At 51.4% G+C, this 25,122-nt stretch overlaps 3 protein-coding genes across 3 annotated transcripts; 2 read left to right on the top strand and 1 right to left on the bottom strand.

Moving 5' to 3' along the window:
• Positions 1 to 1,463: 1,463 nt before the first annotated feature.
• On the top strand, positions 1,464 to 5,681 carry N7443_001746 (uncharacterized protein; the record flags this gene model as incomplete). The annotated part of the gene is made up of 3 exons (XM_056881802.1): positions 1,464 to 2,487; positions 2,577 to 3,420; positions 3,476 to 5,681. 3 exons carry the CDS (start codon positions 1,464 to 1,466, stop codon positions 5,679 to 5,681), a joined length of 4,074 nt encoding a protein of 1,357 aa, XP_056743643.1.
• Positions 5,682 to 7,206: 1,525 nt separating this feature from the next.
• Positions 7,207 to 10,945, bottom strand: N7443_001745 (DUF3435 domain-containing protein; the record flags this gene model as incomplete). Its single annotated transcript, XM_056881801.1, has 8 exons — positions 7,207 to 7,418; positions 7,487 to 7,677; positions 7,738 to 7,949; positions 8,346 to 9,340; positions 9,406 to 9,782; positions 9,916 to 10,238; positions 10,301 to 10,562; positions 10,617 to 10,945. The coding sequence occupies 8 exons, from the start codon at positions 10,943 to 10,945 to the stop codon at positions 7,207 to 7,209; spliced, it is 2,901 nt and encodes a 966-aa protein (XP_056743642.1).
• Positions 10,946 to 16,926: 5,981 nt separating this feature from the next.
• N7443_001744 (DUF3716 domain-containing protein) lies at positions 16,927 to 17,905 on the top strand (the record flags this gene model as incomplete). The annotated part of the gene is made up of 4 exons (XM_056881800.1): positions 16,927 to 16,937; positions 16,984 to 17,046; positions 17,100 to 17,168; positions 17,224 to 17,905. The coding sequence occupies 4 exons, from the start codon at positions 16,927 to 16,929 to the stop codon at positions 17,903 to 17,905; spliced, it is 825 nt and encodes a 274-aa protein (XP_056743641.1).
• Between the last annotated feature and the right edge of the window lie 7,217 nt (positions 17,906 to 25,122).

Below are 25,122 nucleotides of genomic sequence, written 5' to 3'. Positions count from 1 at the left end.
CCTCCCAGGAGGTCAAGTCAACTCCTAGGAGGCCACATTACCTCCCAGGATCACAAGGTTCGTTCCTATAATCAACTTGTTTCTCTAGCACGAGAGCTGGTCAAGAAAGAGCTGTGTATTTCACGTTTAGCCAGTTTATCCGTTGGTACTAGAACCGTGTATTAAGTGTCCTCGGACTTGCGTGGCTAGATACACGGTTGATTGGTTGTTTATCAAGAGTTGACATTGTCGCGTTATGAACAGCAGCATGTTTACCTATGAACGTTAGCATCGATGCTAGCACTATTGACTCACGAAACGCGCGGTGATGGATGAGGCCAATTTGTTGCTTTCATCGAGATAGGTTCTAGGGGCTGCTCATCGTTCACTCAGATCACGCTCGGTAAGCGCATCAGACTACTCAGGTGAGCATTAGAAGATGCTCAGTGAATTGATCACTGATCAATTGAAGACACCTTAAGCTTCCTCAGTGCACATGAAGCCGCGAGGAGTGAGCATTTGAGTAGACAAAATGGAAAAATTGCCATGCAGCAGAGGCTATCTGTCCTAGTGGAGATTCACTATAATGAAAAATCGGACGGTGGCTATTGGGATTTCGGATTCATAGCAAAAGAAAAAGAAAAAGTGACGATATCTTCTAGTTTGAAAACGTTCTGCTATATTTTGAGACCATATTTTTCCTGCGCATGCCGCCTTAAGTTCACTTTATGCTCAATTTCCTTGTTGGAGTTTCAAAGAGGACTATCCCGATGAAATGTCCATGTCAATGTCGATAAAATGAGCTGGTTTTGAATAGACGAATATATCTAATCTTCTTACGGATTTTACAGGCTACTGCAGGTACAAACGCTCGTATCGGCAACTCCGCAGCTTGCGTGGGGTGCGTGGCCTGATTTCGGCCGATCTACAAAAAAGGCGGTCAAAGAGGCGGTTCTAGCAGTCTGAAACATGAGAGTTCACTTAGCACCGCCCCCTCACCAACAACAGCCTGGCAAAACTATCAGCAGAGTCTGACAAATTCAAAGATCGACCTTGCGGGCTTTTTCTTCTTCCGAATAGGATCTTCAAAAGAAGGCCGACTCAAGATAAGCAGGATGCGAAGACCACTTCATCGACATGACGAAGATTTGCGCATACTGCCTGCAAGCGCATACCGCTTACGGCCCCCAACGTGCGTGTCCCATTAGCGAGAGCGTATTTCATTGGGCTGACCCGATCTTGTCCTTTGAACTTGCCTCCGTTCTTCTACATGGGGAGGCAATAAGTATGAATTTCTCTTGAAAATAGCTAGGTGCTAGCGCCAGTCCTGTATAGCAGATGACAAGTTCGCGTTCTTTGACTGACAGTATCTCAGTCACGTCTCCGGTGTCCGCGTGTGATTCAACTCGAGCTTCCTCGTGAAAACGCACAACCTCTTCTTTCCACCGGCCTATCTGACAGTCTTATGCACTTTCCTCCGCATCATGGCATCCCATAACGCCCTCGACAGCCCCGACTCTTATGCGATCGCCTGGATCGCTGCTCTTCCTATGGAGCGAGCCGCTGCAGAAGCGATGCTCGATGAGAAACATGCAGCTCCAATTGGGTTTATTCGACATCAAGCCGACGCAAACATTTATACGTGGGGTCGCCTGGGAGAGCACAACGTCGTCATTGCCTCTTTGGCCCCCGGAGTCTACGGAATCACCTCGGCTGCGACCATGGCCTCAAGCCTGCTTGCCTCTCTGCCATCCATCCGTGTTGGTCTTTTGGTGGGCATAGGCGGCGGCATCGCTCGACCGGACGAGGACCACGATATCCGACTAGGGGACGTTGTTGTGAGCCAGCCCTGTGGGACCGCGGGCGGTGTCTGTCAGTATGACTTGATCAAAGCAAAGTCTGGTGATAAGCGTGAGCGCAAAGGCTTCCTCGGGCGGCCTCCGACGGTCCTCCTCAATGCGCTTACCAGCATTCAGGCAGATCACGAGCGGAAAGACTCCAAGGTTACCTACTTCCTTCAAAAGATGCTGGAGGAAAACCCGAAGATGGGCAAGAAATCCAAGAAATCTCCTGGCTATTTTCACCAGGGCTTCGACAACGATCGCCTGTTCAAAGCTCTATGCGACCACGTCCCTGGCCCGGACTGCCGGGGCTGTGATACGGCTAATGAGGTTCAACGCGATCCTCGTGACACTACCGAGCCCGATATCCACTATGGGACCATTGCATCCGGCAACACACTCGTTAAAGACGCGGCTACGCGTGATCGGATTGTTGCTGACCTCGGTGAGGATTGCATCTGCTTTGAGATGGAAGCGGCCGGCCTGATGAACCACTTTCCCTGTCTTGTGATCCGAGGGATCTGTGATTACGCTGATTCTCACAAAAATGATCGATGGCAACGCTACGCCTCGGCGACCGCCGCTACGTATGCCAAGGAGTTTCTGGCGTACGTGCCGGCTGCAGAGGTCCAAGAAACTAAGAGGGCACTAGAAGTGCTTCAAATGGGTTAGTTCCCGTTTCGTCCACTAGCTAGACCAGCAAATACGCGAGACCGAGTTATACTTGAAATTGGCATACGTTCTGACTGCTAGTAGTTCAACAACAGATTGATGGCGTGCAGCAGACGACAATTGCAACGAAAGCTACAACTGATTCCATCAGGTCTGACCTTCGTACCGGTAAGATGAGGCGCTGGCTTTGTCCTCCAGATTCGTCTACGAATGCCAACCACGCGAGGACGCTCCGCCATGAGGGGACAGGCACGTGGCTCCTGGAAACCCCCGATTTCCAGTCGTGGTGCTCGGGTTCGCGTCGAAATTTATGGCTGTATGGGCTTGCAGGATGTGGAAAAACGATTCTCAGTGCGACTGTGCTTGATCATCTCGCGAAGAGAAACGATGGATTGATCCTCAGCTTCTTCTTTGACTTTAGCGACACCGCAAAGCAGACCTTAGATGGCATGTTGCGGTCGCTTGCTTTTCAACTTTACCAGAGCGGGGCTGGCTCTGCCATTCACCTTGACGCTTTATTTCAAGCACACCAAAGTGGCAGCGAGCAGCCTGTGACAAAGGGGCTCTCAGATACAGTTTCCAAGATGCTCGAAGTCCAGAAGAGGGTCTTTATCGTTCTGGACGCATTGGACGAATCAAAAACCAGAGATGATCTTCTCCTGTGGATCAAGCACGTGATTTTCAAGTCAGAGCTATTCCATGTCCAGCTGCTTTATACTAGCCGACCTGAATCTGAGTTTCTGCACGACCTTCCCCGTTTGGTAGGAGAGCAAAACTGCCTACCACTTGATAAAAGGGCTGTCAACACCGACATCCGGTCGTGGGTCACAGCACAACTTTCTCAACGGCGTGATTTTACAGCGAAGCCCTTGTCCCAGGATATTATCGAGGGGATCCAGAATAAGATTGGCGACGGGGCCGACGGAATGTGAGATAGTACTGCTACGATCAATATGCTGATGGCTTGCTGACGTCCTGTTTAGGTTCAGGTGGGCTTTCTGTCAATTGAACAGCCTAGCTCGATGTCGTCACGAGGCAGCTATGGAGGAGGCTCTCGCATCTTTGCCGCTAGATCTTAATGAGACATACCAGCGCATGGTTGCGGATATACCGAAGAAACTAAAAACGGACGCGATACGCCTCCTACAATTCCTTGTGCACTGCAAGCGACCTCTCAAGCTGGCCGAGGCCAAAGAAGTAATAGCGATGCAAATCAAAAACGGATCGCAAGGGTTTGACATCAAGCGTCGATTATTTTGCGAGGCAGATGTTTTGGATTACTGCCCCAGCTTAGTGACAGTCGTTCACGCCACCGAGAAAGAGCTACATCTTGCTCACTTTTCCGTCAAAGAGTACCTTCTCCGACAGGACCATTTCGAGATCACGGCTGCCAGCGTTTCGATCACGAGGGCGTGCTTGAATTATCTTACGGATATCAACGGTAACAACAGAAAGATCAAGCAGGATTATCCGATGGCAAGATGTGCGGCCGAACTCTGGACAGGCCATGCTACGTTAGCTCAAGCTTCCGAAGATATAGCTCGACTGACAGTCAGGTTCCTAGAAGAGGAAGCGACGTTCCAACGATGGGTTCGTTTGTATCAGGCTGACCGTTACTGGGACGATAACCCTGGTCCACCGCGAGGTACTAGACTTTATTATGCTTGCGTCATTGGGCTCGTAGGGCCTGCACGAGTTCTTCTTAGCAAGGGAGCGGACGTCAATGAGCGGGGTGGCGACCACGGCAACGCTCTCCAGACCGCCTCGTTTGGAGGCCATCAAGAAATTGTCAAACTGCTCTTGGACCACGGAGCAGACATCCACGCACAGGGCGGCGACTATGGCAATGCTCTCCAGGCCGCCTCGTTTAGAGGCCATCAAGAAATTGTCAAGCTGCTCTTGGATAACGAAGCGAACGTCAATGCGCAGGGCGGCAAGTATGGCAACACACTCCAAGCCGCCTCGTATTGCGGCCATCAAGATATTGTCAGTCTACTCTTGGACAACGGAGCGGACGTTCATGCGCAGGGCGGCGAGTACGGCAACGCACTCCAAGCCGCCTCGTATTGCGGCCATCAAGATATTGTCAGTCTACTCTTGGACAACGGAGCGGACGTTCATGCGCAGGGCGGCGAGTACGGCAACGCACTCCAAGCCGCCTCGTATTGCGGCCATCAAGATATTGTCAGTCTACTCTTGGACAACGGAGCGGACGTTCATGCGCAGGGCGGCGAGTACGGCAGCGCACTCCAAGCCGCCTCGTTGGGAGGCAAGCTAGAAATTGTGAAATTGTTCTTAGATAAGGGAGCGGACGTCCACGCGCAGGGGGGCAAGTTTGGCAACGCACTCCAGGCCGCCTCGACAAGAGGCCATCAAGAAATTATAAATCTACTTTTGGATTACGGAGCGGACGTCCATGCGCAGGGCGGCTACTACGGCAACGCTCTCCAAGCCGCCTCGTATTGCGGCCATCAAGATATTGTCAGTCTACTCTTGGACAACGGAGCGGACGTCCATGCACAAGGCGGCGCCTACGGCAACGCTCTCCAGGCCGCCTCGTTTGGAGGCTATCAAGAAAATGTCAAACTACTCTTGGATAACGGAGCGAGCGTCAATGCGCAGGGCGGTGACTTCGGCAACGCTCTCCAGGCCGCCTCGTATCGCGGCTATCAAGAGATTGTCAAACTGCTCTTAGACCACGGAGCGGACATCCACGCACAAGGCAGCGCCTATGGCAACGCTCTCCAGGCCGCCTCGTTGGGAGGCCAGCTAGAGATTGTCAAACTACTCCTAGACCACGGAGCGGACATCCACGCACAAGGTGGCGCCTATGGCAACGCTCTCCAGGCTGCCTCATGGGAAGGCCATCTAGAGATCGTGAATCTACTCTTGGACCACGGAGCGGACATCCACGCACAAGGCAGCGCCTACGGCAACGCTCTCCAGGCCGCCTCGTTGGGAGGCGAGCTAGAGATTGTCAAACTGCTCCTAGACCACGGAGCGGACATCCACGCACAAGGCGGCGCCTATGGCAACGCTCTCCAGGCCGCCTCGCAGGAAGGCCATCAAGAGATTGTGAATCTACTCTTGGACAACGAAGCGGGCGTTCACGCTCAGGGCGGCGACTACGGCAACGCTTTTTCCATGCTACGTGCCGAGCCAACGAAGACGTTTACACAATGTTTGTAACAAGGCGCTCTCTAACAGCGTCTTCAAAGCTGTACGGCTCTAGTACTCCACGTCTCGCCAAGAAATGATGTCTTTCATGCTCTGAATATTCTGATCAAACTTGGTAACTCTTTCAGTGGTCTATACCATGCTGTTCAGTTATTACTAAGCTTCAGGCTTCATTATTCTTATAATTCCGTAGGTTCTAGGTGTGGTTAGTTAAATTGATTACAATCGGTGGACACCGCCGAGTCTGCACAGCGGTTCCTATTCATCCCAGACTGTATTGGAAGTTCATATTTATACAGAGAAATAGCCTAGCTGGCATCCATACCACGCCGCGAATTACTATTGTTCTCTCACTATGCGATCGCAAAACGCGGTCGGGGAGACCGTGAGTCCACATACGAACTGGTCTACCGGTTGAGTAAAACGGGTCCGATCACATGTCATCCTCCTGTTAAGCCTCAGCTACTATGAACGCCCTTCTAGATTAGATACGGACTTATGTAGTAAATAAGAGGCCACTACAGATATGAGTCATGCCGCGTCGAGAGGAACCCATAGGAGAGTTAACAAAATGAGAAGTATATTTTATGTCCATTATGGAACTATGTAGAGCTTCTGGTAGCGGCCTATACCTCTTCCCTCTTAACAGCCATAACTTCGGGATGACAATGTGACCAATGTTTTTAAAAGGGCTATAGTCTAGTTTAGTCTAGTAGTCGAAAACCGGCTCAAAGGATAGGCTTATATAAGCAGTATTTATATATCTTATATTTTTCCCTATCGCAATATATCCTACATGTTGGTGAAAGTTCTTAGATGGCTATCAAAGATGGGAAAAAATCACACATGAGCCCCAATCCCGCCAATCATTGAGCTCGCAATCGTTTTGATCGACGTGCGGAGGCTTTTTGCCGGCGGCTTTAAATCTTCATGATCGTTCCTTCTCCCGGGGCTTCTCCTCATGCTGCTCTTCTCAGTGACCGCGTTTTTGAGATGAGCGCCTCGCATGCCGAGTTTGGTACCCTGACACGGGATCAGGTGCTAGATCTGCCGGCTTTGCAGTTCTTCTCGTCGATCGCCTAATGGGAACTTCACACCAGTGGCACTCGACTGGCTCTTCATTCAGATAAATAGCGTCAAAGTGGCGCGTAACACGTCCGGCGTCATGAAACACCCGAAAGTGAACATTATCTGAATGGCCCTCATCCGCGAAAGCATTAGGGTTTAGGTTTCCGGGTTCTCGAAATCCTCGAGATATTCCTCGGTAGCACGCGACGGCTTGCCAAGCACACAAACAGACGCCTGGCATGAGTCGCTGTCATTTTGAATCTGAAAGTATTGCACGCCTCTCAGTTTGTATCCATGTCCGATCCTGATTCTTCCTTTGCGTAGTAATTTCGTTCGGTGGCAAGGCGATGGACATCTTCTGCATGTCTGCGAAGATACATTTCATGTAGGAGATCCTCGCTACACATATGACATGTTCGATCTTTCAAGTGCCATTTTCGAAGCTGTCGCAGGGCTGATTTGTATATTTTTATGGCCGACGATGGACGGGAAGTTGGGTATCGCCATAACGTTGAAAACATCGCCGAGGCTTTTTGGCCTTCCGGATATACTTTGCCGCCTTCTCCAGAAGTAGCTCTTCCTGTGACATTTCGGGAGAGACAGAAGAGGTTGTCTTGGCTGTTCGCACTTCCACCACTGTCGGCTCTTCTCCCGGCTCATCGCTTGGAGCCGGCATTCCGCCTACAATGAATGGGAAGTCGGCCAGGTTAACAGCTTCTAAAGAAGACTGATCTGCTCTGGCAACATACTGTTTGTTCGCAGTACGTCCTTCACTTCCTCGTCGTCGATAGCCGCTCCAGAAAGCTGTCGCTCAATGTCTATTTTCGCCTGTCTGCGGTCAAACTCTCTTCGAACTTTCTGTCTCAATGCCCTCTCTAGCCGGCCAAACGTGTTGAGCTTTTCGCGTGCGAGTTTGTCATGTCGCAATCGCATCAGTTCACTTGGGTCATGGATGCAAACTTCAGCTTGCTCGTCCAGTCGCCGGACCACTTCGACATACTATGGATGTTCACGGATCGACGTTCGTTGCTCGGCTGTCAGGTGTCGAGGTCGCCTCGTATCAATCCACCTGCTCCTGCGGGTGATTGCGCGCATGAGAGATTTTTTGGATTCGTGGCCGTTCATCACATTTTGCATGTCCGTGTCAACGTGTCGGGGAAGGTAATGATTCAGAAAGGTGCGGGAATCCGCATGCTTCATAATCACATTCTGCTGGGCTTCGCTAGTTCTTAGTCGACATGATCACGGAAAGCCGGTACAAGCTGCGCCGGGAAGAGCAAAAGAGAATATCAGAGCATACAACTGGCTGGAGGAAGGAGGCCCTTTATATACCTAAGAACCCACAGTGACGGAGTCAGTCCCCGCTGGCAATTAGACACTGGTGTGATCGTAATGTTCTTAGCTGTATTGCACGATTGGCAGTCAAGTCGTGATGGCGTCGGACTAGGCTATAGCGTTACATGTGCTGCCCCGACGAGGCAGACAGTGCATGCCCATATTTATCCGAAGAAGTCCTCCGCTTGACTACCGTTCAGTGGATCATAGCCCGCTTATCCTTTGTCTTTGAAGTTCCTGCGCCGGATTCGGACAACGCCAGCGACTACGCACACCATGCGCATCAATAGCATGGCGCTGGAAAGCCATTTTATGTAGCAAGGCTACTTCACACCAGTTGCACTCGAGTGGCTTTTCGTCTAGATGAGTAGTGTCAAAGTGACGAGTAACACATCCGGCGTCATGAAACATCCGAAAGCGAACATCATCTGGGAGCCCTTCATTCGCAAAGCATTGGAAGCATGCCTCTGGCTGCTTAGCAGTTTCAAGGTATTCCTTGGTAGCACGTAACGGCTTGCCATGTATAGAGACAGGTACCACGCATGAGTCGAAATCATTTTTGGTCTGGTGTAAACCCTGCGGCTGAGCTGTTCGTCCAGCCAGCGGAGCAGATCTTGGTGCTTTCTGTTTAGGCCGGCCCCTCAACGGGCCTCCTTCAAGGACGTCACAGTACTGCACAACTGCTGCAGTACCCGTATCACGCCGATGCCACTCGCCCTCCAACGAGTTCGAAACTGGATAGGAAAGAAGACTCTGCACGAGATGCAACTGAAGGGGGTGCATGGTGTCCTCTAAGGATGATTTGTCTTCGCTGTCTTCCTTGACCACGGTACCCGACAGCTGCGCCTCGATATCAAGAAAGGCTTGCTCTTCATCAAATCTCTCTCGGATCTGATGCCGTAAGCTCCGGTGCAACCTTTTTCGCGTGTTTCTCACCTCCTTCTCCCGTTGCTGGAGTCGGAGAAGCAGGCCGGATTGTTGGGTCTCCTCGTATTGCGCGCGGATCTTGCTTAGGTTGCGCCGGGCATCTTCCAACTCGGGATGATCTTCAACCTGTGCCCTTTGTTGATCAGTCAAGTAGCGTGGGCGTCGCGTGTCTCGCCAACGGCTCTGTCGTGTGACGGCTCGCATCAGTTCCACATCCGGGTCGAGGCCACAAATAACCCGAATCATGTCGGTGTCGAGTTGCAGGGGATGATAGTGGTTGAGAAAGGTGCGAGGGCTGGCATGCTTCATGATCAACATATGTTGCTCCTTGCTCACCCACCCTGCAGACGACATCAGCCAACAAGCCCACATGATAATAGCTCACAGCATCCACGGAAGAACTCACCACTCTCGTTGATTACTTTACCACTTCCATATCGGAACTGATGGGCGTGAAATGCCCCTTTCCACCCGCGAATCTCGCCAAATGTGACCAGCAAGGTGGCAATCACAGACTTGGACATCTGTGTAGTCCGTTGAATGGTTGGAACGCCCTTGACCAACTCCGTTTTGCAGAAGACATACCAACCGGACTTTTTCGGGTCTAAAGGCACCAGGAGCTGTTCACAGCCTTTGCTGATAAAAAGTTTCCGCAGCTGAGCCTTCGAGGTCAGCCCCTGGTTCCGGAACGCTCGCGCGTGAAACAAGATGCCAAAAAGCAATGTGTGCGGGCATATCACCAGTGAAGGCCCGTAAACGATCTCGGGAAGTGCAAAAGTGGTTCTGTTGATTGGTTAGCTGCATGACCCTAGTCAGACATTCCGGAGACGACAAGAAGGGTTTCAAAAGACATCATGTATCCGGAGGTGGTTAGGGGGACTGAGAGAGGGAGAGACAGAAATTGCGCTCGCCGTACAATTTGGTCAGACCGAGGAACTTTTTAGTCCCCTCGGGAGTAAGTTCGATCATAGGGACGGGTGGGCCCCCACGAGGATCCTTCTGGAGGGAGATCTGCAGATCTTTGAACTGCAGACTCAACAAGGCGCTTTTCCGGTGCACCGTAAAGATACCGAGGGAATTAAACAGACACACTTGGATGCGTTGGAAGCCCAGATGAAACTTTTTCTCCTGCGTCGACAAGATCGTTTCATTAAATGGGCCGATATCCTCAATATAAACTGGCGTCTTCCTTCCAGGCTGCGTGTCCAATCCAAACTCTTGGACTAAGTACTTCATACCCTGTATTCAACGGTAAGTCAAGGCAATCAGGCTGAATTGGGATACATTCGAGGTATACTGACCCTTCGTATCTCCGAGCCATCTTCATCATTGATCACAATCTTGGTGAGCTTCTGATAGTAACAGCGAAGGTTTTTCCAATCGGTCTCGAGTGTGCTAGCTTTGTTGATGCCTTTTATATGTCGACCGTCCTCGCCTCGCTCGAGCTGGAGACACCAGCGTAGGAACCGATACATGTCATTGTTTGACGCCTGGCGTAGCGCCTCCTCGACCTTACGCCATTTTGGATCGTTGGGCCTCTTTCGCACTTGGCTGGCACAGTACCTATGCCTGTATTAGGAGACCATGAAACGATATGGATCTCAATGATTCACTGACCTTTTCCACCGGCTCTCAATCCGCTCTCGTCGTTCAATGGTACCTGGTGCTTTGTCGAAATCCTCGGGGATCTCGGAGAGATCAACTCCGCCTTCATCTAGTGGGTCATCGTAGAGCTCTCCAGCGTCATAAAAAATCTCTGGCTCCAAAACAAGGTTCTCGTCCAATCGAAGACGTTTTGGTGAGCTTGGAGCGTCCTCCAGCTCCGTCGAATCCGTCTCATACGTAGCATCGCCCTGCTCTGAGTCGCTAGGAGTAGTCGCACTTAGATCATCCCCACCACAGTCGCTTTCCAGTTTTCTATTCCGCCGGAGTCGAGAACGCTTCATAGTCGAAGTCGGCGGAAGTGAAGGGACGGCGAAGGTGCGGAGGATGCGGAAAGGAGCTGAGACTAAAAGACCACGATACGGCCCACCGGCTGGCGGCGCACAATTAAGTTGGCCAGCGACTATACTTTGGGATGGCAGACCCAGGAATGGGCGAGCGGAGACGACCGAGGAAGAGAGCACGAAGAATAGAAGACTAGAGGGCACGGTTTCAGGCGAGGGGCTGAGACAGAGATATACTCGCGATCGAGGAAGCGGGAAAATTGGGGGGGGAAGGAAAAAGAAATAGAAAAGAGAAAGGGGGCGCGGTAGGCAGGCACCATCGTGACTAAGTGCGGTGACAGTGAAGCCATTTTTGGCGCCCTCACGTAACGCCGAGCCAACACTGGCTTTTGCTAAGGATACAGTAACTGAAACTTGCTAGGGGAACAAAGAAGGGGGCGTTGCGAGTGGGGCCTGACTAGTGCGTGGCGGTAGCTGGTCGGGGGGCGTGTCGGGACGACGCCATCACGTGTTACCAAATGGCGGCCGAAAAAGGCGTCACTCGACGCCAGAAATGGCAGCCGTTTGGTAAACCCAAATTGTTGTAGAGTAGATATAGATCTTATTAAATTATATATAGTCATATATACTAAGGGTCGTCGAACAAAGCTTTGTCTTAGTGGAAACTTAGTATATTCGATCAGCCTATCATATTATTAATACTATCTAGCTTGGGTGGCGTAAGATTCAGGGGTAAAATATAAATCTTTAGCGAATTCCCACTTACTTTTTTCCTCGCCCCAACAGACTAAGCTCCGTTCTTTGTACGACCCCCGCAAATATATATTTGGACGATCTACGAAACCTTATCGTACAATGGCATCCCGCACCGCCGCGGACTTATTTTTACGGATCCCCAAGTATTCCGTGATTGTCTGTCGCCAGTGTCAGTATGCTGTCCGACCGACCCAGGTCGTGTTTCATCTGACCCATTCCCCGCATCGTACAACGATTCCCGATGCCCGGCAGGTCCAGGCGGCTATCGAGGAGTGGGACGAGGTCGAGGAGAATATTAATCAGTTATGCTTTCCCGAATGGGTGGACCAGCCTATCGAAGGCCTCGCGATGTACACTGATGGTATCCTATGCACCCGAGTCCAAGGCTGTGGATATGTATGCCGGAGTAAAGAAAGTATTCGGAAACATTGGCGTACGGAGCATCATTGGTCGCCGTACGGTCACCATCAAGGCCACCAGCAGTCTTGGCTAAATGATCTTGCCCGAGTGGCTATTCAAGACACTACCCAAGCGGTATGCTGCCAGCGGTTCTTTACCACGAAGTTTGGTTCCCACTATATCCACGTTCGCCGGCCCGGCCCGTCGTACGAGCCGATGGAGCCTCCGCCGCACCCTACTGTGGTCCAAGGGTTAGTGAACCAGCTCGAACAGTGTTTCACCGCGTCCCAGGCCAGCGACGAGACGGTCGTACAAGCCGGCGAGCTGGATGAGGCCAACCCGTGGTTACGGCGGACGCAGTGGGCCCAGTATTTGCAGGGGATCCCCGTACGACTATTGTCCGAGGCCATCGCCACCCCCGATCCGGATGCCGAGGGCCCCGAGGGCATCGTACGTGCCATTTGGGACGCCATGGATCGGGTCGCCCGCGTGAGCCAGCGTATTACCAAGCAATGCGGCCATTTAATCCGAATCGAGGCCGCGCGGACCGAGAAGGACCAGAGCCCGCATCAACCATTGCAGGCGTATATGGATATGGATAACATTGTACGACACGTGGAGCCATGGCAGCGGGTGTTAATGTTTTTTGCTCGTACGCAGCAGCCGCACGAATGGCGCAGTCCCCGGTACCGGTTTATATCGCGGCAGCAACGCGCGTGGCAGGCATTATGGCGCTATCCCATGGGGGTGTGAGCATCCTACCACGATGCCCACATTAGGGTTTCCTTAAGTATGGGAAAAAAAGTGGGTCAGGGGTAGGATGCCCACATTTTCGGACCCAGGATGCCCATTAATTCCACCGGACGATTACCCTCAAAAGTTTATCAGTTTTAAACTCGTACGTGATCTATAAACAGGGAGAGTTTCAAGATAACCCGGCCACATTAAAGGGTACTTGCAGGGATTCAAAAATTCGATTAGTTTTTTGATGGGGTGCGACCGAGCGCTATCACGGCCACTAGTGTTCAGTTAGGCTTAGGGTTGGACGACCACTTATTAGATAATTCAGCTTAATATTGAGGGGTAACTTAATATCTATCCCATGGGGGTGTGAGCATCCTACCACGATGCCCACATTAGGGTTTCCTTAAGTATGGGAAAAAAAAGTGGGTCAGGGGTAGGATGCCCACATTTTCGGACCCAGGATGCCCATTAATTCCACCGGACGATTACCCTCAAAAGTTTATCAGTTTTAAACTCGTACGTGATCTATAAACAGGGAGAGTTTCAAGATAACCCGGCCACATTAAAGGGTACTTGCAGGGATTCAAAAATTCGATTAGTTTTTTGATGGGGTGCGACCGAGCGCTATCACGGCCACTAGTGTTCAGTTAGGCTTAGGGTTGGACGACCACTTATTAGATAATTTAGCTTAATATTGAGGGGTAACTTAATATCTAAGATTCATACAACATTCCGTATGGCCGACCAAGTATTTTCCCGGTCCGACGCATTCCCAGTGATTATTTACCGTACGTGCAAGCACGGTGTCCGACCGCAGCATATCGTCGGCCATTTAACGGGTAGTCCGCATCGATTATCTATTGCCGCCGCCCGTACGATCGCCCAAGAGGTTCGGAGTTGGAACGGGGTACGCGGTGACCCAGACCAAATATGGTTACCTACCCAGATCGACGAGCCTATCAGTGGGTTACCTATTTATTCGGACGGTATCTTATATATACGTGAGCCCGATTGTGGGTACGTTTGCCGGAACCCTAAGTCGATTAAGAACCATTGGCGCCAGGAACATCAGTGGGCGATACCTCGTCCGCGCGAGCAGCCTACCGCGGCTACCGTCCAGGCCGCCGAGGATACTATTCAGGGCTCGATGCAGTCCGTCGTATGCCAGCGGTTATTTCACCGTGGGACTAACTCGCATTATATCCACGTTCGCCGGCCCGGCCCGTCGTACGAGCCGATGGAGCCTCCGCCGCACCCTACCGTGGTCCAAGGGTTAGTGAACCAGCTCGAACAGTGTTTCACCGCGTCCCAGGCCAGCGACGAGACGGTCGTACAAGCCGGCGAGCTGGATGAGGCCAACCCGTGGTTACGGCGGACGCAGTGGGCCCAGTATTTGCAGGGGATCCCCGTACGACTATTGTCCGAGGCCATCGCCACCCCCGATCCGGATGCCGAGGGCCCCGAGGGCGTCGTACGTGCCATTTGGGACGCCATGGATCGGGTCGCCCGCGTGAGCCAGCGTATTACCAAGCAATGCGGCCATTTAATCCGAATCGAGGCCGCGCGGACCGAGAAGGACCAGAGCCCGCATCAACCATTGCAGGCGTATATGGATATGGATAACATTGTACGACACGTGGAGCCATGGCAGCGGGTGTTAATGTTTTTTGCTCGTACGCAGCAGCCGCACGAATGGCGCAGTCCCCGGTACCGGTTTATATCGCGGCAGCAACGCGCGTGGCAGGCATTATGGCGCTGTGCCCAGTCCACGGTCCAGCTGGGCCAGTCGTCGTCCGCGCAGGGCGCCGACCCGGCCACCCATGGTCGTACGAACGATGATCCCGAGCTATACCAGTTCACACCCATTGAACAAGCATGCATCGACTTTTGCATTGAGTTACTGAATCAGCGCGTAGGCGCCGAGGAGTACGAGTGTGCATTAGTATGTGCATTGGCCGTATTAGGGCGCAGCCGGGACGGTTGGCAGACGCCCGAGTCGTACCCCCCATTTTGTCCAAGATGATTAAGATTGCGCGGTTTATGGTATTGCATAAGGCATTACGGTTAGATCCCCACGCGGATGAGATCTATCCCATGGGGGTGTGAGCATCCTACCACGATGCCCACATTAGGGTTTCCTTAAGTATGGGAAAAAAAAGTGGGTCAGGGGTAGGATGCCCACATTTTCGGACCCAGGATGCCCATTAATTCCACCGGACGATTACCCTCAAAAGTTTATCAGTTTTAAACTCGTACGTGATCTATCCCATGGGGGGTGGTGGGATGCATTGCATACCAGTTAGGGTTTTGGCTTTACTATGGGCGAAAAACGGCGCTAGTGAGTGCATACCAGTTGGACTTCTCGAGTGCATCCCAGTTGAAAATATCGGTCGGACAATCATCAAAACTTCAAAAGTTCTAAATTCGCGATCGCTCTATACCCGGTTTCAATTTAAAGATCGTACAATCAAAAGAAGAGGTAGTTACAGGGGTTAGAAATTTGGACCTTTTTTTTTGATGGGGTGCGCTTTGGCCAGTCGTGCGATACTTAGTCACCCTTAGGCTAGGGGTTTACATAAGCTTAGTATAACCCTCAAACCCTACTACTTTATTAAAGAAGGCCTTCTGTCGGCCTTGCAGGGAGGCGGATACCACGAGCTTTTCGGGGCGGGGTGCTTTTTTGTAGTTCTTCCCCACCACGGACTATTGACTACCCGACCAAGGAAGGCTTGATCGGATAAAGATAGAAAAAGAATAAGATAGAGTGTAAAGGGCTTATGCACTTTAAATAAGCACAATCCACAATCCTTAAACAAAGGACTAAGAAGAAGGTCTTTCTAAGCAGATAGAAAGGGATAGTAGAATATTTGAAGAGAGTGAAAGGTCTGTTATTTCTACTTAGTGTCTCGCGCGTATTTATAGACAGAAAGTGGTTAAAGTCACATACTTTAATAACAGAAAAACAAAATAGAATTAGGGAAGGAAATATGATAGAACTAATAGCGTAATAAGGGATATGTTATCGATCTGGTGGGGTAAAGAGGGGGAAGGGATTTAGAGAGGTAAAGTATATTCGTATTTTTTTCTTCTTCTTCTTCTTCTTCTTATATTAAATAAGAGGATACCTTCACCTAATATAGTATTAGTCCAAATTCTAACACCTTCTAGTAGCTATACTACCTTAATTAACGAATATAAATAAAAAAGGTAGATAACTTCTCTATCTCTATCCTCACGTAGGAGATACTATATATACTCCTAGGTATGCATAACACCTTAGGCCGCAGCCGCGTTTACTATATTATATATTCCACCACTATAATATCTATATATTCTATTATAATTCGCTAAAGACGTATCTTTAATTATACTTAGTATACTAATAAGATTAATAGATAAAGAACGGGGGAAGTCACCTCATTACAGTCAATAATAGGCTTAATAGACTCGTATAATGGGACTGAGGCAGTTATCTCAGTGTAGTCGGACAATAGGACTAAGGTAGTCATCTTATTGCAGTCAGATAATAGGACTGAGGCAGCCACCTCAATACAAACACGTAATATGCTCAATGCAAACGCACAATAAGGCTCAATAGAATTATACAATGGGACTGAGGCAGCCACCTCAATGTAAACGCCCAATGTGCTCAATGCAAACGCACAATATGCTCAATAGTCTCGGACAATGAGGCTCAATAGACTTGTACAATGGGACTGAGGCAGCCACCTCAATACAAACGCCCAATGTGCTCAATGCAAACGCCTAATGTGCTCAATAGTCTCGGACAATAAGGCTCAATAGACTTGTACAATAGGACTGAGGCAGCCATATCAATGCAAACGCATTATGGCCTCAATAGACTAGGACAATAGACGTACTTCGGATGAATGTACAATCCTCAATATATAATCAAGTTTTCTTCCTTTTCGAACTTACCTTCCTTCACATCTCTCTTACCTGACCACTTTCTCTACCTTAAAAATCAACCTTTTTTTTTACTTCTTTTTCTAAAATCACTGATTGTCTCTCGCCCTGTGCCCCCCTTCTTCTCTCGTTTCTTGACGTACAATTACGTCAAGATGTCTCCCTTGTACGAACCCAACCCAAGCAGTGAAGTCAAACTAATTCCGATTTAGTTCCTCCCTCGTCTCTCGCCGTGGTGGTGGTGGCCGTGGCGGCCGTGGTGGCTCTGGATCGTTGTACGTATGCTTCCTTTCCTATGGCGATATATGTGAAACTAACTATTGTACAGCGGAGGTCGGGAGCGGAGTCCCCATACCGGCGAAGGTATCCTGAACTTTGGTCCCGGGGAATGGAGCAGGTAAGCTCTTGACTTTTTTATGAACGATCTTTAGCTAATGTATAATCTCTACTAGCTGGCCCTTCCCCTACACTGACCAGGATGGGAACCCTCGTCTTCCTCGTACGCACGCGGAGGGTATCCAGTCCCTCATCCAATACGCTGAACGACCAGGCGGTAACCAGGGTCAGCTTCAACTCCCAGTTGGCGGCGATGAGCTTGCCCGGATGTGCACAACTCCGGTGCAGCTCGCGATCCTTCGGGGTCGTGGACGCCCTATCTGGCATGTACGAGGCAACATTAATGGGCAGCAAATTGTCTCCCAGCGACCCTCGTATATTAATGCCCTGCTGATCCAGTCCCGTGGCAATCAACTCGTTCAGCCTTGCGAGGCGTGTGTGGACCGGTGCAAACCTTTTCCGCAGTGTATCCGACTCCCGGGTCAGTTTGGCGGCTGTTGTGGCAATTATAAGTGGCGTGATCACGCATCTCGGTGCTCTGTACGAGATAGACAGCCCCGCAATGCTACACGGCCATGGCCACGGCACCCACCTCGTCCCTTACCCACAACGGATATTATTGACCTAACGGACGACCGGAGTGTCGTCCGGTCGGCCCAAGGGCTATCCCGTCGGGCCTATCAACGTCCTCGTGCGGATAGCGAGGTCCAAGAGATCACTATAGTGGATTTGACTGAAGAGGAGGATAACCGGCGTCGGACCGAGCCTTCTCAACTTGCTTGGTACGAAGAGGCCTAGGGAGGACGTACAATATGGGTGGTAGGGAGTGAAGATAGCATTTTAGGCTAGAAGGGGGAATACTTACAATACCGAATGAAATCCGCATTTTTATTACTTATAATCATTCGTAGATATAGATCTTATTAAATTATATATAGTCATATATACTAAGGGTCGTCGAACAAAGCTTTGTCTTAGTGGAAACTTAGTATATTCGATCAGCCTATCATATTATTAATACTATCTAGCTTGGGTGGCGTAAGATTCAGGGGTAAAATATAAATCTTTAGCGAATTCCCACTTACTTTTTTCCTCGCCCCAACAGACTAAGCTCCGTTCTTTGTACGACCCCCGCAAATATATATTTGGACGATCTACGAAACCTTATCGTACAATGGCATCCCGCACCGCCGCGGACTTATTTTTACGGATCCCCAAGTATTCCGTGATTGTCTGTCGCCAGTGTCAGTATGCTGTCCGACCGACCCAGGTCGTGTTTCATCTGACCCATTCCCCGCATCGTACAACGATTCCCGATGCCCGGCAGGTCCAGGCGGCTATCGAGGAGTGGGACGAGGTCGAGGAGAATATTAATCAGTTATGCTTTCCCGAATGGGTGGACCAGCCTATCGAAGGCCTCGCGATGTACACTGATGGTATCCTATGCACCCGAGTCCAAGGCTGTGGATATGTATGCCGGAGTAAAGAAAGTATTCGGAAACATTGGCGTACGGAGCATCATTGGTCGCCGTACGGTCACCATCAAGGCCACCAGCAGTCTTGGCTAAATGATCTTGCCCGAGTGGCTATTCAAGACACTACCCAAGCGGTATGCTGCCAGCGGTTCTTTACCACGAAGTTTGGTTCCCACTATATCCACGTTCGCCGGCCCGGCCCGTCGTACGAGCCGATGGAGCCTCCGCCGCACCCTACTGTGGTCCAAGGGTTAGTGAACCAGCTCGAACAGTGTTTCACCGCGTCCCAGGCCAGCGACGAGACGGTCGTACAAGCCGGCGAGCTGGATGAGGCCAACCCGTGGTTACGGCGGACGCAGTGGGCCCAGTATTTGCAGGGGATCCCCGTACGACTATTGTCCGAGGCCATCGCCACCCCCGATCCGGATGCCGAGGGCCCCGAGGGCATCGTACGTGCCATTTGGGACGCCATGGATCGGGTCGCCCGCGTGAGCCAGCGTATTACCAAGCAATGCGGCCATTTAATCCGAATCGAGGCCGCGCGGACCGAGAAGGACCAGAGCCCGCATCAACCATTGCAGGCGTATATGGATATGGATAACATTGTACGACACGTGGAGCCATGGCAGCGGGTGTTAATGTTTTTTGCTCGTACGCAGCAGCCGCACGAATGGCGCAGTCCCCGGTACCGGTTTATATCGCGGCAGCAACGCGCGTGGCAGGCATTATGGCGCTGTGCCCAGTCCACGGTCCAGCTGGGCCAGTCGTCGTCCGCGCAGGGCGCCGACCCGGCCACCCATGGTCGTACGAACGATGATCCCGAGCTATACCAGTTCACACCCATTGAACAAGCATGCATCGACTTTTGCATTGAGTTACTGAATCAGCGCGTAGGCGCCGAGGAGTACGAGTGTGCATTAGTATGTGCATTGGCCGTATTAGGGCGCAGCCGGGACGGTTGGCAGACGCCCGAGTCGTACCCCCCATTTTGTCCAAGATGATTAAGATTGCGCGGTTTATGGTATTGCATAAGGCATTACGGTTAGATCCCCACGCGGATGAGATCGTACAATTTTTGCAGCACCGACAAGGGGTCGGCGAATGGGCCAGCCAGAGTCCGATGGACGACCCCGAATATATATTCGCGGGCCAGGATGAAGGATATACCAGCCAGAGCCCCACGCCCACCCCCGAGCCCGATCACCCGCATTCACCGGTCGTACAAGATCCCCCCCGATCCCACGAGCCCGGATTGATATCATTTAGCCAGCAGCGGCGGCAGGGTTCGCGGCCGTTTCGCGAGTGGTTAAAGGTATTAGTGGATACGTTTATGGTCCGTGGCACGCATAGCCCGATGCAGTGGATGTTAGATTTACGGACGTACGGTTTACATGTGCATTATAATAGCACCACGCCCGGGCATATCGCGTGGATGGGCCCCGACCAGATATTGTACAAGGAGGTGCATTTTTCGATGGGCGATTTCCGAGGCTTCGTACATGGATTAGTGGGATCATTACAGGGGATATTGCGGGACGAATTGTTAATGACCACCGAGACCACGCCCATCCCATCCATCCCGTGGGCCAGCTTGATAGACGACCCCGCGCAGGCCAAACCCGGGTGGTGTTTTTTAAAGGATTCGCGTACGACGTGGCCCGTGGATGGCGCACAGTGGATGACCCAGCGGTTAACGCAGGATAGTGCCGTACAACGGCGGTTTATCAATACGCACGAGGGTCAGTTCCGGACATCCGCCATTCAACGATATATGCAACGGGTCGTACGATTCCGTGAGCAGTTATGTATCGCCATCCACGTCACCGCCGGACAACCCAGTCGAGCCCCCGAGCTGTTAAGCATTCGGCACCGGAACACCGAGGGCGGCCACCGCAATATATTCATCGAGGATGGATTAGTGGTATTTGCCAGTCGGTACCATAAGGGGTTTTATGCGCAGAATGACGCCAAAACGATCCACCGGTATTTACCGCGGGAGGTCGGGGAGTTGGTCGTACAATATTTGTGGTTAGTATTGCCATTTATGGAGCGATTGCAGGCATACCCGCTGGGGCAGTCGTCGTACGAGCATCCGTCCCATTTATCGCAAGCCGCATATTTATGGCCGCCCGACCCCCATACCGGCCGCGAGTGGTCGTCCGAGCGGTTCCGGGAGGTGTTAAAGCGCGAGACGGCCATTGGATTGCATGGGTATTCATTAAATATCCCCGCGTACCGCGATATTGCCATTGGGATCAGTCGACGGTTTTTACGGGTATCCAGTGTGTTCCCGAATAACGTCCAGGATAGTCGTACGACCGATGGTACGCCCGACGATGCGGACGACGAGTCCCAGATGGACCACGACCAATTTATGGGCCATATTGCGGATTTACAGGCCGCGCATTCATCGCACGTCGCCGGGATGATATATGGCCGCGAGGTCAGCGAGCAAGCCGGTACGACGGCGCACCGCCGTGAGATGTTCCGGTTATCCAGCACCGATTGGCACCGGTTTTTAGGGTTTCCATCGTCCGAGGATCCATTAGCCCGGGTATTAGGCAAACGCAAGCGATCCCCGTGGGAATCGACGGCGGACGAGGCCCGCAGCCAGCGTCGGTGGCAGTTACGCGAGACCGATATGACCGAAGCCGTCCGACGGATGACCGGGGACGACCAGATGCAGTTCCGAGGCGTACAAGGGCCGGCCATCCAGGCCATCCAGCACGGCGCCAGTCCGGTCGTTGCCGTGATGCCCACCGGAGGCGGCAAAAGTATGTTATTTATGTTACCCGCGTGGGTGGCCGGTGGATTGACCGTGGTCGTGGTGCCATTGATTGCATTACGGGCCGATTTGCAGGACCGTTGTACGACATTAGGGATATCATGCGTGGCATGGGAGAGCCGACGGCCCCCGGACGAGGCATCGATCGTATTGGTCACGCCCGAATCAGCGTTAAGTACGGAGTTCACCACGTTTTTGAACCGGCAACGTATGATGCAGCGGTTAGACCGGATCGTGATCGACGAGTGTCATATTTTGTTAAACCGGGACACCACGTTTCGTCCGATGATGCAGCAGTTAGGCCGGTTGACCGCCGCACAAACGCAGGTTGTGTTATTAACGGCCACATTACCCCCCAGCGCGGAAGGTCGATTATGGCAGCAGATCCGATGTGAACGGTCCCAGGTCGAGTTTTACCGGGGTCGTACGAGCCGGACCAATATCGCATATCGTGTATGGCGGCCCGTATTAGAGCGTGGGTTAGAAGGACCAAACCAGTGGATCCAGATGCCCCAGGTGATGGCATTCGTCCGACAGCGGATCCACCGCGTGCCCGCCGGACGGGTGATTGTGTACGGGAGCACCAAGACACATGTGGGTATCATGGCCGGTGCGTTAGGGTGCGATGCATTTTACAGCGGGCAGGACGACAAGAGCGGGATCATCGAGCGGTTCCGGCAAGGCCACACCGGGGTGATCGTGGCCACCAGCGCATTAGGGATGGGGATTGATATCCCCGATATCCAGTGTGTGATCCATATTGGGTGGCCCCGTACGATGTTAGATTATGCGCAGGAAAGTGGGCGTGCGGGCCGTGATGGGCAGGCGAGCGAGGCCATTATCATTCAGCCCGCGGGGATTGATACCGCACCGCCATGGATGGTTCCCGAGCCCACGCGGACCGGTTTGCCCGAGTCCGAGGAGCCACAGCGGGTGTACGATTATATCACGGCCGGGGTGGGCCAATGCCGACGGGTGATGTTGGACACATATTTAGATGGCACGGTGGATGGATATCAGCGGGTTCGATGCGGTGATGGGCCCCCCGGGTTGGACGAAGCCCCGTGTGATCGATGCGAGCCCGGTTGGCAGGCGATTAAGCCCGAGACGAGTGAAATGCCCATGATTGACCCCGTCGTCCGTCCCCGCCGGCCCATCAAGTCCATCCCGCGTCGTACAACCATCCCCGCACGGCCATCCCATATTCCACCATCCATTATTCCCAGTCCCCCCGTCAGGCCCACAGCGACACCACGCGAGCCCCCAGAAGCCACCAGCCCAGTCCGGGTGACCCGGAGGATTTCCATTACCGACGAGATTGATTTCCCGCCATGGCCAGTCCGGGATCACCCCGTACGACCCGCCGTGGGAGAACCCGTACGGGATCCAGGACCGATCATCAATCGTTTATATCCGCGGGTCGGTTCCAGGAGATCCGAGAGCATTCAGTCCCAGGTCGTCCGGATCACACCGCAGAGCCCAGGCCCCATCCCACCACCCGTACGACACCCCAGTCCGGACGTTCAAGATTCGGATGAGTCCGTGATATCCCGTGAGTCCGAGCGTGTTCCATCCCCGGTCGTCCGTACGACCCAGCGGAGCCCGAGCCCCATTGCCAGTGAACCCGTGGACGATGCCGCGTCCCCCCGGATTCCGTTACAGATTCAACACGAGTTCCGGCAACAAGATATCCATCGTGCGGGATTCCAGCGTACGCACCGTCAGCAGGGGCAACAGGATTTACAAGAGCAGGAAGTTTTGGAGGCCGAGGCGCAACGATGGCACGAGCGATGTTGGATTTGTACGCAGGATGGGCGGGAGGCGGAGCATGATTTATATTCATGTTGGGCGGCGGGGAATCGTACGGCCAAGCAATGGTTTTTGGCATGGCGCAGCAAGATTCGGTACGCGCCATACACGGGTTGTTATCGGTGTGGGATGCCCCAGGCGATTTGCCAGGGATACGCCAGCGGGGCGCGGCAGTGTGTATACCGGGGGATGTTAATGTCGATATGGGCGATGATGATTTACGGGGAACCCACGGATCCGGCGGCGCAGGGGGTTGTCCAACGGGTTCGGGAGTTATGGCGGCAGCGGTTGATATCGTACGAGGTTGATCCCGATGATGCCGGACAAGTGGTACAGGTTTTAGGGCGGGAATGTGAGCGGCGATGGATGCGGCAGACCGAATTAGTGACGGAGTTTATTTGGTTGCGAGATTATTATGGGGATTACGGGATGTGAGGATATCCATTGTACGAGGCATTTATGTAGCAATTTCACATCCAGTATCCCAGTTCCATTATTCGCCATTCCGTAGTTTTACATTATATCCCCCAGACCAATTATTTCGTTGGAGATGATTTTATAATTTTATCAGCAAATATATATATCCCAGAACGGGTATATTCAGGTATCTGGATTTATTATCGTACAATGATTTATATTATTAGTTATTTATATTGGTCAGGGTTTTTTATCGTCCAAGGTCATATCCATAGTCGAGTCCAAGGTTATCGTCCAATATCGAGTCCAAGGGTGTCATCCGATGTTGAGTCCAAGGGTGTCGTTTGATATCGAGTGTAAGGGTGTCGTCCGATGTCGAGTCCAAGGGTGTCGTCCGATATCGAGTCCAAGGTTTTCGTCCGATGTCGAGTCCAAGGGTGTCGTCCGATATCGAGTCCAAGGATATCATCCGATAACAAATTAATAGTAATTATACGCGGTACGGGTTACCATTATTGTACGTGGTGAGGGTTACCATTATTATACGTGGTGAGGGTTACCATTATTATACGTGGTAAGGGTTATAGTCGTCGTACGCGGTGAGGGTTTTTTATATTATATATCATAACGGTTAGAATAAGAGGGTATATATTTATAGAGAAGGATATAAATAGTGAATCAGATATATTTCGGGGAAGGTATATTAATATATTCCCGAAAAATCCAATTTTAATAGTGTAATAAATTCCGAAAGATCGGTCAGGAAATATAGATATATAGTTATAGTTTTAGAGAGTATTATAGTACGATATAAATTTATACAAGATCGAATTATATATTAGGAGATCCACGTCCCGAGGGTAGTAGTTATATCGGGTTAGGGTTAAAGGATATATTCGCAGGAAGGGTCAGAGTAGGGTCCGTTGTAAAGGTTTCAGTAGTCGTACGTAGTAAGGGATCGAGTTAGGTATATCGGGTTAGGGTGAGAGTTCACATATATAGTAAGGGTCCGAGTATATATATATAGGAAGGGTGAGTGTAGGTATCGAGGGGTTTAGTTAGAGTTAACGTATATAGTGAGGGTTTGAGTAGTGATACGTGGTAAGGGTTCGAGTAGTGGTACGTGGTCAGGGTTATAGTGATGGTACGTGGTGAGGGTTATAGTGATCATACAATTTCAGGGTTCGAGTTCGAGTGCGAGTAGAGAGAGTTATAGGTATTTATAATTATCCCGGCGAAGATAGCAATCGGAAAGAGAGAGGATTATTCCAATATATAGATAGCGCGATAGTAGTGGTAGATAGTTAGAGATTCCGGTAATAGCGGTAGTAAGATAGAGAGGGATTTAAGGTCGGGTAGGAGTTATTATACGCGGTCAGGGTTATAGTCGTTTAACGTGGTTAGGGTTATAGATCGTGGTACGTTTAGGGTTAGAGTAGTCGTACGTAGTGAGGGTTTGAGTAAACGTATGTGGTCAGGGTTCGAGTAGTCGTACGTGGTGAGGGTTATAGATCGTGGTACGTGGTGAG

This window comes from Penicillium atrosanguineum (genome assembly GCF_028827265.1).
Source record: "Penicillium atrosanguineum strain IBT 20685 chromosome Unknown utg000002l_segment0_segment0, whole genome shotgun sequence".
Lineage (NCBI taxonomy): Eukaryota > Fungi > Ascomycota > Eurotiomycetes > Eurotiales > Aspergillaceae > Penicillium > Penicillium atrosanguineum.
This window is presented reverse-complemented; position numbering and strand designations above follow the sequence as displayed.